The sequence below is a fragment of the Pygocentrus nattereri genome, chromosome 8 (genome assembly GCF_015220715.1).
Source record: "Pygocentrus nattereri isolate fPygNat1 chromosome 8, fPygNat1.pri, whole genome shotgun sequence".
NCBI classification, from domain to species: domain Eukaryota; kingdom Metazoa; phylum Chordata; class Actinopteri; order Characiformes; family Serrasalmidae; genus Pygocentrus; species Pygocentrus nattereri.
In genome coordinates this window covers 19,876,617-19,889,039 of record NC_051218.1, presented here as the reverse complement: position 1 = coordinate 19,889,039, position 12,423 = coordinate 19,876,617, and the positions used below count along the sequence as shown (strand labels likewise).

At 37.9% G+C, this 12,423-nt stretch overlaps 2 protein-coding genes across 5 annotated transcripts in view; one reads left to right on the top strand and one right to left on the bottom strand.

Moving 5' to 3' along the window:
• The window catches only part of arhgef6 (Rac/Cdc42 guanine nucleotide exchange factor (GEF) 6), a 46,310-nt gene extending 38,777 nt beyond the window's left edge, over positions 1-7,533 (top strand). For 3 of the 4 annotated variants that reach the window (XM_017707101.2, XM_017707104.2, XM_017707103.2), the window contains 6 exons: positions 455-475; positions 2,896-2,986; positions 3,207-3,293; positions 3,418-3,517; positions 3,996-4,050; positions 4,137-7,533. In XM_017707101.2, coding sequence (XP_017562590.1) covers positions 455-475; positions 2,896-2,986; positions 3,207-3,293; positions 3,418-3,517; positions 3,996-4,050; positions 4,137-4,259 — 477 coding nt within the window. In that variant the 3' untranslated portion in view covers positions 4,260-7,533. The remainder of the gene's footprint in view (positions 1-454; positions 476-2,895; positions 2,987-3,206; positions 3,294-3,417; positions 3,518-3,995; positions 4,051-4,136) is intronic. The other variant, XM_017707102.2, reaches the window with a different exon arrangement.
• Positions 7,534-8,792: 1,259 nt separating this feature from the next.
• Positions 8,793-12,255, bottom strand: cd40lg (CD40 ligand). Its single transcript, XM_017707100.2, has 4 exons — positions 12,011-12,255; positions 10,556-10,670; positions 10,383-10,463; positions 8,793-9,960 (listed from the first exon to the last, which is right to left on the bottom strand). Exons 1-4 carry the CDS (start codon positions 12,185-12,187, stop codon positions 9,563-9,565), a joined length of 771 nt encoding a protein of 256 aa, XP_017562589.1. The 5' UTR covers positions 12,188-12,255; the 3' UTR covers positions 8,793-9,562.
• Between the last annotated feature and the right edge of the window lie 168 nt (positions 12,256-12,423).

Genomic DNA, 12,423 nt, shown 5'->3' with positions numbered 1-12,423 from the left:
TCACCATCTAGGCAGTTACTGATTTGAGTGTCAAGAACACCTTTACTGTAATATCTGTCCTCTATCTCTTACCGAGGAACCACTACCATAGTCTTTACCGCAAGTTTCAATAGTGGTCTGCTGCCCCCAAAAAAAAAAAAAGCTGAGGAAGCTGTATTTTAGCGATCTCTGTAAGCTGACATTTGTTGCCAGATGTGAAGACTGTTCTAGCGAATAGCACGTCACATGTCAGACCATGCGGTTTTGCCAGGCCTTCTGCAGTACTTGACCAGTTCCAGAGATTAACCTTGATTTTTCTCTCTCTGACTTTGAGAAATGCATGCGTGTACTTCTGTGTGTCTGACAGGACAAGGGCACACTGAAATGTTCACCTCTCACTGTTCTCTCCATCATGCTCCTCCATTTTTCTCATGCATTTTCTCATCCCCTTTCTCTCTCCATTCTGCTTCTTTAGAGGATGTCTTATATCATGAAGGTAAGAGTAGACCAGCCAGTCTGTGTGTGACTGTGTCTTGTTTGCCTGGCTAGCTCTGCTGTTGCAGCAATACCTCTCTCTATGTCTCTGTCTCTCTATCGCTCTCTCTTCCCTCATCGTCCATCTCATATCTACCTCTGCACCCCCCACCCACCCCCCATTTGGTCTGTTCTCTTTTTTTCTTCCCCTTCTCTCTCTCTTGCTCTCACTCTGACTCCTTTTCTTCTTTGGCCTTCCCTCTCTCCATATCCATCTCCCAATATACCTTTATCTCCTCCCCTCTCTCGCTTTCTCTTCTGTCTCTTGCTTTTTCGTCCTCCCCTCTCTCCTATCTACCTCTATCCTGTTTCTCTCACTATTCTGACTCTCTCTCCTCTTTTTTTTTCTTTCTTTCTTTCTTTCTTTCTTTCTTTCTTTCTTTCTCTTTCTGTTTGTTTTCTCTGTCTCTAATACTCTTATTTCTCTCCCCTCTTTTTTTCTTTCTTTCTGTTTCTTTTCTCTGTCTCTCATACTCTCCTTGTTTCTTTTTTCTCTCCCCTCTTTTTCTTTCTTTCTTTCTTTCTTTCTCACCCTTTCTGTTTCTCTCTATCTCTATTACTCACTCTTTCTCTCTTATTCTCTCTCTTTATCACTCTCTCTATTACACTCTCTCCCTACTGTTAGCCACCCGTTTCCTGTTTATTCGTTTGTCTCGTGTCCTCCCTCGTTCTTTCACTGATCGATGTCCTGTGCAGCGTACCTCAGACTGACTTCTCTTTAACCACTCTCTATGGTGGAATGTTTTTGCTTCTCACCCACCCTTTGCCTTGAAAGACCTGTAATGAAAGGCTTATTTTGCTGCTGGGAGGACTTTCTTCTCTACAGGGATAATTCTCATATGAAATATATTAATAAAAGGGGCTAGATATGATGTTCAGTCAGATGGGTCTCCTTGGTGATGTGTGTTCCTCAGAAAAAAGTTTGTGCAGAATTCCACTGAAATTCTTAGCTTTTGTGCTAAGCGTGTGGTGTATTTCCTACAGTATATCTTTGCTATTTAATGCAAAAGAACCCTTACTATACGCTTGCTTTAGCTGCAGTTACATTCTCAGGGAATTTGATTGTAACATAACAATATGAAAAATTATTCCCAATCAGGGCTGGGTATTATTTATATCGTTTTCTATACCGGTACTGATACGTGGACTTACATACTGATTCCTGAGCAATATATATATATATATATATATATATATATATATATATATATATATATATTTTTTATACTTTCTTACAAATTCCAAACCGAACATGGGTATGCTTTTAACTAGAAATTAGTGTAGTGCTGGGTTGTGGGTATGTTTACTGATGGCAGGCTAATCAAGAATCTCTGACGTCAGTAACATTGCAGAATATAATTTCGACGGCCAGTCAGCCAGTCTAGAAACATTTTAGGAATAAGCGTGCCTAGAAGACAAGACTGATTACTTGCGTATTGCAGTTTGGTATTTAATGAAATTAATTGCATCAGTACTCAGTAGTATTGAAATTTGTTTAACCATAAAACTATTGAATTTTGATACCCAGCCCTATTCACAATGGGGAAAAACAAGCTAAAGACTTGCAGATACAGGTATTTTCCTGTAACATTTGTTTGTTTAAAAACAACACACACTAACTGTCCCTGCTTGTAGTGTGACTTGCATAATCAGCATTGCTTGTCTGTGATGTTTGTGCCTGACCTTTATGTCCTTCACCCCAAGATATGTTCAGTTTGAAGACCTTTAATAAAGGAGGCTGCCCTGTAAACACTGAAAATTCAGTTTGTTTGATTGCACTTCAGACCTGTGATAGTTATGTTAATACTTTTTTTTAAATCCATGTCAAAAAATGTATTTTAAAACAATTTATCTTGGCAGTTAATGTGTAAAAACATCTAGAATCTCTAGAATAAATATAAATAAACAAAACGAGGAAAATAGTCTTTTTTGTTTGTAAAGCAGATAATTTATCTGTGAAAAAAAAAACGGTTAGAAGAACACAAGTTTGGTGCCTGAACTTTTGGTGAGCTCCAGCAATTAAGAGGATTTGTTCAGAAGCTTTAAAGCTAAGAGATTCACTCACATCTCATCACAATGTATTGTTCATTTGTTTATTTCTGTTTATTATGCTGTTGTGTTTTTTTTTTTTTTTTTTTTTTTTTTGTTTTTTTTTTTTTTAGCACAAGTAAACATTTACTGCCCAGATAAATTGTTTCAGCTATCATTTCCTCAGATACCTTAGACATTTGCACATGACTGTTTGTCATGAATTTTTGAGCTATTTGTTAAAAGAATAGGATGTAGGTGGGATGGGAGATTTCAGTGCATTGCTTTATTGTGTATGCACTTGGTTGGGGTTCACTGAACTCTTTCACGTCTATCTTCGCCTCGTCTCTCTAGGACAGCAAGAGCCCTAAACCCATGAAGAAGTTCCTTCCGAAGAGAAAGACTGAGAGAAAACCATCAGATGATGAATTTTTGCTGAGGAAAAGTAGGTTAAGTGGGATGCTTAATGAATGAATAATGTTTTTGTTTTTGAGAATCGAAACAAATGGTGGAAGCAATGCCTCCTGTTTTGTGGTGTTGGTGAGATTGGAAAAATTAGCGCACGCTTGTAGCACGCACTGAAATGTCTTTATTAGGCCATCAGTTTCCACTGCAGCTTAGGAGTTTTGGGTCTCAGATGTCTGTTGTGGTTTCATAATTAATAGGTACCGTAGCACTGGAAGAAGACGCCCAGATTCTGAAGGTGATCGAGGCTTACTGCACTGGGGCAAGCCTGCACCAGACCACAACAGGTATGTTCTTGCTCATCTAACACGGTCATCAATTGAGACATCAAAGGAACTATTGGCATTAGCAGAGGGGTGGGAAATGGGCTAGGTTACACTGCTGTGATGAAGTCTGTCTGTGCCCGCGCAGCTGTCCGGAAGGAGGGTGTCCCCCAGGTCCTGTTACCAGAAGAGGAAAAGATTATTGTAGAAGAAATGAAGAGCAACGGTCAGACCATCATTGAGGAGAAGTATGTTCAGCTGCTGATTTAGACGCAGCTGCATTCTTTCCTTTATTCTGTGAAACGCCCCTTTAACCCCTAGAAACCACTGTTGCTCATTATTCACCCAGAGCCCTTTCTGTCAAAGGTGCTGATTTTTATCATTAACGCATTTCTGTTTGTAAGCGGAAGAGGAAATGGTATTTATTGAATTGGATGAGAAGTTAATGTTGTGTATAGAGTGTTGTTTCTTTGAAAGAAAATCATTCTAAATGTTTCTTAATATTGAAACAAACAGGACAAAAGTGAAGACTCAAACCTGTTGATGGAAATCTTAAATTTTATAGCACATCAATTGATAACTACTCTTCTAGGGTTAATAGTTATACTTTATTCCCATCGTCATCACAGAACTGTTTTATTATTGCTACTATTATTATTTAGATGTAATCAACTCTTTCATACTACATAATGTTAATGTAATTTTTCTGGTATCTCTCTCTTACAGAAGCCTTGTTGATGCTGTTTATGCGTTAAAAGATGAGGTCCATGAGTTAAAGAAGGTAAAATCGTATGCCGCTCTTGCATCATATGTATTGACCATAAAAAAATTAATTGACCACTGATGGTGTGCGATTTTTGGCCGCAGGAGAACAAGTGGATGAAGCAGTGTCTGGAGGAGGAGCAGAAATCCCGCAAAGAGCTTGAGCGTGTGGTGAGGAAGCTGGCTAAACAGAAGAATGACTGCGCGTGGGAAGACGGAGGCCACTAAGTAACATTTCTGAGCGTTCTCCCCCTTCGCGAGCGTGTGTGTTTGTGTGAGTGAGTGTGTTAGTGTGGGTGGGTTGCTAGATTTGCGTGTATCTCAGCTGTGTCTGCTCTGCGCGTTGCGTTGAGAAAGTCATCCTGTCTTGGGTAAAACGTTTCTTTTTTTGTTTGTTTTTTAAGAAAAATGTTTCTTTGATTGCTATCACTGGCTCAGTTCAGTTCTAGCTCTGTGCTAAAGAGGGTCATGCAGTGTGTGTTTAGTTCCTGTGATGTGTGCAGTGATGCAAGTCTGCAAGAAAGTGGCTCAAACATGTTTGCAGTAGATCGTCATCTACATAAAGCGAGGAGTTTATTGAAATCGTGAAGGTTCATTGCTATGGTTCGGAACATGACGTGACTCCAAAAGCACTATACTGGGCTGTTTGTTCTGTTTCTTGGAATTTTCTACACTCCGACAACCCAATATGCAGTATAATTGGGACAGATAAACAAATTTACTCTGAAGTGGAGAAGTTTTCCTGCTTATTTCTTTCACCCTCAGAGACTGAATTTTCGTGACACTTGAGGGAGGAGAAAGTGCAACAGAGGACTTTCATTGAACCAGAGAAAACTAAACAACGTTACAGCTGGAGCCGTTTCTCCGTAAGACAGATAACGAAGTGCACATGCTCAGTTGGTGACGGAAGCAGTCATTCAGCAAGTGTGCAACAAGCTCTGAGTGTGGCCATATATCTTTATACATGAAAGTACCTTAAATGGGACACTGGCAGAAACTTTCAATCCATGAGAACTTTTTCATAGTTGTTTTATTTCTGTTACTCTATGGTCAAAACGCAAAGGAGAGAAACCCATTTGATTGAGGTAGCATTTGTGCTCTGCTTGAGAAATATGGGCTCTGTAGGATGTTTTCAGTTGCACATTAAAGACATGAGATGCCCTGGTTGCCATCTTGAAATTATATACTTTTTACTACTTCTTAGCTCCAAGCTATACTATGAAAGATATCAGTCAGCATAGCTTATGTATTATGTAGGCCATTGAAAATATTCCCTTGAACTGTATCTGTTACAATCTCCAATCTACTGTACAGTATTTCTATACCATTCTTCTTATTAGATAATCTTGTCGTTGTCAGGCTAGTGCAAAGCTGTCAGGGATGTGGTAGTCATAAAAATATCATAGCAAGATTAAAATCCTATTAATATACAACATATAATGTATGTATATCATATATACTTACATACAGTATATTATAGCTAATATGTCCAAAAAGTGACCATATGAGCTTTCATATTGAGATAATATACAGCAATTGATTTATTGCCTCCTTATTCTGAGGTTAAAAAATGTATTTATTTTTCATCCGAATAGTGCTGTGTTGAGAACATGTATATTTGGTACCTGAGTTCCTCTGAGGAGGACTTTTACTATGGGCTTCGAAATTGCACCCAGTGGTTTTGGTGGCAGATTCTAACCATAATGTTGAGCAAGTCTCCTTCCATAAGGGAATACGCCAGCGTTTTTAAACCTGACTCATATCTGCCTCACCTGTAGCATATGGTCGATAACCATGGACAGTACTTTTACAGGAATGGTTCGATAAGAAATTACATTTACACAGTTTTCCACTTACCTTATTACTACCTAGTTGGTCAGCAAAGGTGTCCAAATTGTGCTTCTTTAGTTTACAAGACCAGCATTGCTTACAAACACTAGAAGTCAGTAGTCACCCAAATCTGGAAAACTACATTCAGGTCTTTATTAAGGTTGATGTGTTTTAGGAATCAGTGAGATGTAAAACAATGTAAAAAGTCACTAGCTCAATTGATTAAGATGAGGATGCGGTTTTGGTGCAGTTTTGGGTGTATATTGGAAAACCTGGGTTTGTCAGCGATGATAGCCACACATTACCAAGCATATCTTGACAGATATATGTGGTATAAGTGTGAAATGAAGTGTAAAAGTGTGAAATTTTTTGCTGAACCGTTTCTTTTATGCATTTCTCTGTACGTAGTAAAGGAACTGAAAACTCATTCTCTCTGAATACACTTTTAATGGGAGTTTGTGGGAGGGTGCTGAAACACCTGCTCCTTCGCTTCTATTGTAAGTACTTTTTTTTTTTTTTTTTTTTTTAAAGTTAATAGGGTACAGAATGACGACAGAAATCAATAGCAAAAGCTAATTAAAAGTTATAATTAAATAAGGTTCAAAAGCATTGGACTATTCCTTTAAAACCTGTGGGGCAAATTGCAGCCGATTATCTGTGATGAGTTTGTCTCCGTGTCACCAGTGCAAATCAGGTGACTATAAGGAGCTAAAATGAGGCGGTCTTTTATAAGAGTTCGCTCCCTAGTAGTAATTTGTGTGATATATATGTTGTACTCTTTAATGGTACACCATCACACACATGCATGATGTGCATGTATTCTTTCAGTTGTTCCCTGATCTTATAACCTGTTCAGGCTTAAAAATGAATAAGGTACAATGCGTATTACACTCATATTGTTATCTGAATGGAGTTTGAAGCAAAAACTAGATTGGGCGTTGTTCAATATGTATGTGGCTGATGCTGTTTAAACGTAAGGAGGATTTGCTTCACATTTAAACCTTATGCCTAAACACCATTATAAAGCACGGTGGGAAGGTGTACACCTTTGAAATCAAGGCGACTATAGCTAAAGCGTAATGACCAAAAGGGAAGAGAGACTTCTAAATTTGAGTCCTGTGAAAACCAACTAGTATTCAATGCAATAGAAGGCTGGTTTACTGTTAACATTGCTGTGCATTGAGGAGCCATTGCTAGCTTGTTAGATGGTGTCTTCCATGATATGGATGCTAGTGTATATGTAAATTCTGCTAGTTGGACAATAGGCAGCGCTCCGAGGTGTACAACAACCTATGCTGTTACTGCAGTGCTGTGATCTGCTATCATTATTATTATTATTATTATTATTATTATTGTTATTATTGTTATTATTATTATTATTGTTGTTATTATTTTCCAATTTTTTTCAGTTATTAACTTGAACTCTGCTTGTGTGTGTTTTGGATAGCCTTAACTATTATTTAAAATATTCATCACTATCACGGTTATTCATATCTATACACGTTGTGGTTAGTTCCACCCCAGGCTGCTTTTATGACATCCCATGTAAAATCTGATTTAACAACTCGGCTGTTGTAATGATGTTCCAGCTGATATCTCGGTACACTTGCACATGACAGATTATTACTTCATGAATTGAAGTAATAGATTATATTACAGATTAATCTATTAAGTAATAGATTAATACAGATTATTACTTCATTTCGTTTTTGTGGCACCATATAACAGCACAGCATTTGTTAAACCTGGAGGGTCACACATTGTCAGAGGTGTCATGAAAGTGGTTGGGATGCTGCCTAATATTTGTAGCACTTGCAGGTGATTTATTTAGGCGAGATGAATGTTCATCTAGTATTTTTTTTGTTTCTTTACATGCCCATGTCTGCAGACCACGTTTATTATGTGTTTTCTTTCGCAAAGATGTTCTATGCAATTATAATTGTTACATTATGTATTTTTTGATCTTTTTTAGCTTGTGCTTCTGTTCTTGTTTTGTTGTTTCCTTTTTCCTTCATTACAAAAAGGAACTGTTTTAATAAAAACATAAATAGAATCTTCCTTTTTTTTTTTTTTTTTTTTTTTGTGGGTCGTAAAATTCTCCTACTGTGAGCACCAAAAAGAGCTCCCACTCAATTACACATTATTTCAAATTGCATAAACGGAGTCAAATGGAAGTTTAAGTGGGAACACACAAAACCCATTGTGCTGTTCATACAGATTTTTTTTTTTTTTGGTATAGGAGGGAAAAGCTAAGGCGAAATTGACAGTCAACGTGTGACAGAACGGAATGAGCGTGACTGCTTGAAAGCTTCCTGTATGTACGTCCCTGAACGAGCATGCTCTCACTCACTCTTTCCATGGTGGTGGAGGATAGAGCATAGTAAAACACAGTAGTAGTGGGTTCTCTGTGCTAATTGGAAAATTCTATGAATAAAACATGTGGTGGGTGTTTAATATTTTTGTCCGGCCTAATAGATGTAGGGGTTTTTGGCAGTGTAGTATTCAGGCCCTCACAGTATTCTCTCTGCGTCGACTTTAAATAAAACAATTTCAGTTTTCCATATATACAAACACTTTTTTTTTAATCTTGAGCTGGAGCAGACTACACAAGGTTATAAAAGGATAAGGTCAGATTATGACTTTTTTCACCCACTAGAAGTCTTGGTTTAGTTTTAGAGCAACTGCAACCTGTATCTCACTGGAAACTATGAGGGGAGGAGGAGGAGCGTAACATTTCTGTGGTTTCACAGATATGCGAACAAAAAAAGTGTTTGTCATAAATAACAGTTTGAGATCCTGCTTCATATGTGCACTGAGCTATGATTTGTTGAGCCAGGACAGGAAACTGTTTAGATCGTAGGCTAACGAAACATGCTTTCTCAGATTTCCCACGGACCGATAATAATAGAAAGCCCGAAAATACATCCAGAATGATTTTGGCACAGTTTTTTAATACGAATAACATAAATACAGATTTTCAAAAGAAGGAAATTCCAAAAGAAAGATCTTCATTAGATTACTGATTTGCCACCTGTGGTATTTTTCACATGAAGGTTTAATGTGACACAACCTGATTTCAGCATTCAGCTTTGTCTGTTGTTTGACAAGTGTTAACATAGTCTTTTATAAGTATACCCTTTTTCAGTGGAAATCAGGCCTCCATCAAATGTAGTGTCACTTCCTTTGGCAAGGACAGCTTAATCTTCATGATTTGAAATAACACAGGACTTCTAAGACTAGACTAGCCTACATCACTCTGGCTGGAGTTTCCCTTAATAAATATAGGCACTACTGTATTACAGTATATAACATTCAACATTAATAAGTTATTTAGGAACATAATATACATGGAGAACCTCTAAGCGTGGGTACATTTACGCTAATTCTTATATGCAGAATTGCTTTTTTTCCACATGGAAAAAATGACTGCCATTATTTCTCGACTGTCCCTGCAAGATCCAACAATTAAGGACTCTGAAGATCTCAAATCTTCATTGGAGCTTGCAGTAGGGAGTGATGTCGGACGAAGACTTTTTTTTTTTTGTGCTTGGGAACTTCCAGCCTCCTTCACAAAGATTTAGATTACAGCATCAGAGTGTAGTTATCCATGTATACTCTGTAAAACCGATCCATTTATGGACAGTATCCAGTTTCTTTCCTGTTAGTATCTCTTTGTCTTAGTTCAGTCTCCTTAAGAGTGCTTAGTCCTGTAGTTTGAACAATCCAAAAGTGCTGGATTCTGCATTCACCAAGTCTGTACCAGTTACATTAACAAAGAGCTGCTGATTCTTCTCAAGTTCGAACACACCAGCATGTGAGGCAGTACATAAACCAGGTGCTGAACTGCTCTGGGACAAACTGCAGTAGGACACAAGAAGTTTTTCCCAACCCTCTTTCTCCTTCCCGCTGTTTTTTGATTTCCGGGTCCATATAACTTGCCTCAGGGGGGCCTTCATGTGTGCTTTGGAAAAAGTGACTTGAGAGTAGACATAATAGTATCCAGGGTAATCGATGGTTACGATCCCTTTGCTGTTATGACGTATCTCCTTCACCAGAGAATGTTCGTCGTCCCAGATCAGGGCATCCCACTGGTCTGCTGCTGTAGAGAAATGACACCAGAATTAAATGATTTTGTGTTGCCTGCATTTTAGAGCACACTCTTAAAAGCTAGAGTTTTTATGTGGTTCTTTGTTTTGTATAGCTCTAGAACAGGGGTGCTCAAGTTTTTTGTGGTGGGTTGAGAGCCAAAGTCTCAACAACTTCATGGCAGGCCAAATCAAACAATTTTGTGGGCCAGCTTTGGGCTGCGGATTCCACTTTGGGCAGAAATTTGTATTTGGAGTAGATCTTTTAGGTGATGTGCAGGCTAGTTAAAAAGTTTTGTATGTGCATATTCTCAATAAGATTTTAAAGAACCAACCATTAAAAAGGTTCCCAAAGGTGATCCATCTAGGGTAATTCTTCAAAAACTTTTTTTTTTTAATTGAGAGAGATTAGAAATGAGCAAAACTTTGGCCTTACCTGTGGCAATTGGATATCTCCATGGAAGAACCAGTCGTGCTAGTGACGTGGTGGAGAATTCTCTTCCAGTTAAGGCATCCACTGTAGGAAAGAAGTAAGTTAATGGTAAGCTCAGACTCATCGTGGTGATTTTAGTCTTTGTCCAACCAAATTGTCCTGTGAAAAACACCTACCACTTCCGCCTTTGATAGCATTTAACATTTTATTGCAGAAATACATATCTTCAGGTCTTCCTTCCTTACACTGCTCGAGTTGTGCCAAGTTTACTTCACTGTATCCATACTGCATCTGCAATTAACACAGGAAAATGCTTTTGTGAACAAGGTGTTGATTTATTTTACTGCTTTCAGAACCACAGTGCTCATGCTGCAAAACTTAATCAGTTTCATACATGTACTTTTAATAAAGTCTTAACTGAAAATCTTCAACTCAGTTTTCACTTGACTCTTTTGGAGAGCAAAACATGGATAAACTTATTCTTAGTACAAACTCTTTTCTTCTGTATGGAGGATTAGTTGTGGTCAAATTATTAATGTTGGTGAGCTTAGAAATGGCTGAGCAGAAGGCGACTATACATTACAATATAGAAAATATTTTCTATCATATTCTCAGTTAGAACTCAGTCGATAGTAAATGGTTTGAAAATAAGTTTTTAAAAACTTAACCACTAGTCATTTCTAATGCACTGGCAGTGGTTTGTTCTTGGAAATGCTTTGAGACATTGCATAACTTGCCAGCAGTGAGTTTCTTCATTTTTGCTGCTTTGTTAGGAGTTTTGTTTCTTTGATGGCAAGCGCACTTACTTGTTCATGAAACCACACAAGCCAAGGAGCTTGAATCATTCATACACACACACACACACACACATATATATGTATATGTACAAATACAAAATTGCAGCTACATTTCCTTTTTTTTCTTTTTTCTTTTTGCTACAAAGGTAAAAGGTACTGTAGTGTGCTTAATGTATATAAGCTAAGGGTTTAAGGGCTCAAGTAAAGACAAATAAAACGCAAAAAAGCATAAATAAATAAGTTAAATAAGTCTTCTCTATGATGGAAAACCTGTTGTATATTTTAAACAGTAGTTCCATATAGCAGGTTCTGCTATTGTTTCATCAAAAGCATTTCTTTTGGTAATATATAGCAATGGTTCTCAAACCGCTCCACAGGGAGCTCAGTATGGTCTGTATTTCTGTTTTTTTTTCTATGTGTTGATAGTTGGGTCAACTGTCTGGGGACCATTTGAGAATGGCTAAGAGTGTAGTTCTATTGGATGGTATATTCTAAACCATTTAGCTTCAATTAATGACGACACCGATTTTTAGTCAGTCTATAAATTGCTCTCTTTTCATTTATCTTCAAGGATGAATAAAAAATGGAGTGAAGAAATACTAATACATGTACTATGTATCTATAACACTATAGACAGAGACCATTGTCAAGAATTTTCTTTTTTACACACACAAAATATCAAGCTTATACGATGATTAACCACTTCTGTTAGAGAAATACTTTTTTAATTATATGTCAGATGTTTCTTTTTAAAAACTGATTATATCCAACCAATTTTTTATTTTTTTTTGGTCCTCGAGCACAAAGTAACCATGAATTTGAATGAGCTCTTACCACGCTGAGTCTGTGGAACAGGTAGAGGAACCCTCCGAAGGTCAGTACCATTAGCAGAAGCAGCATCACAGACAAGAACTTGACTAATGGTGTGTTTGTTGGCGGCATGGCCCCTCTGTGCCCCTGCCGTGGAGGCACTGGTGGAGGATTGAAGCTGCTGTGAAAGGTGTTTATCATGGTGGACAGAGTTAGAGTCAGAAAGCGCAGAGACGTGAACACCACCTCCACCCATACAGGTCTGAACACTTGCCTCCAGCAGCAAGAGACTTCATTTGAAAGCAACTTCCTGGAAGCTCTGAAGCTTCTCAGATGGGCCAGGACTGATTCTGCGTGAGCGTGTACGAAGTTCACCAAGTTCTCCCCTTATGTCATATCTCAGACCTTACTTTGTGGAAGGTTTTTTTTTGTGTATT

Excerpts from the sequence above, each read along its gene's own strand:
- cd40lg (XM_017707100.2), bottom strand. The coding sequence starts at position 12,187 with ATGATAAACACCTTTCACAGCAGCTTCAATCCTCCACCAGTGCCTCCA. Across the intron at positions 10,464-10,555 it reads TGCTATCAAAGGCGGAAGTG|TGGATGCCTTAACTGGAAGA; the intron begins GTAGGTGTTTTT and ends TCTTTCCTACAG. Across the intron at positions 9,961-10,382 it reads GAGATATCCAATTGCCACAG|CAGCAGACCAGTGGGATGCC; the intron begins GTAAGGCCAAAG and ends ATTTCTCTACAG.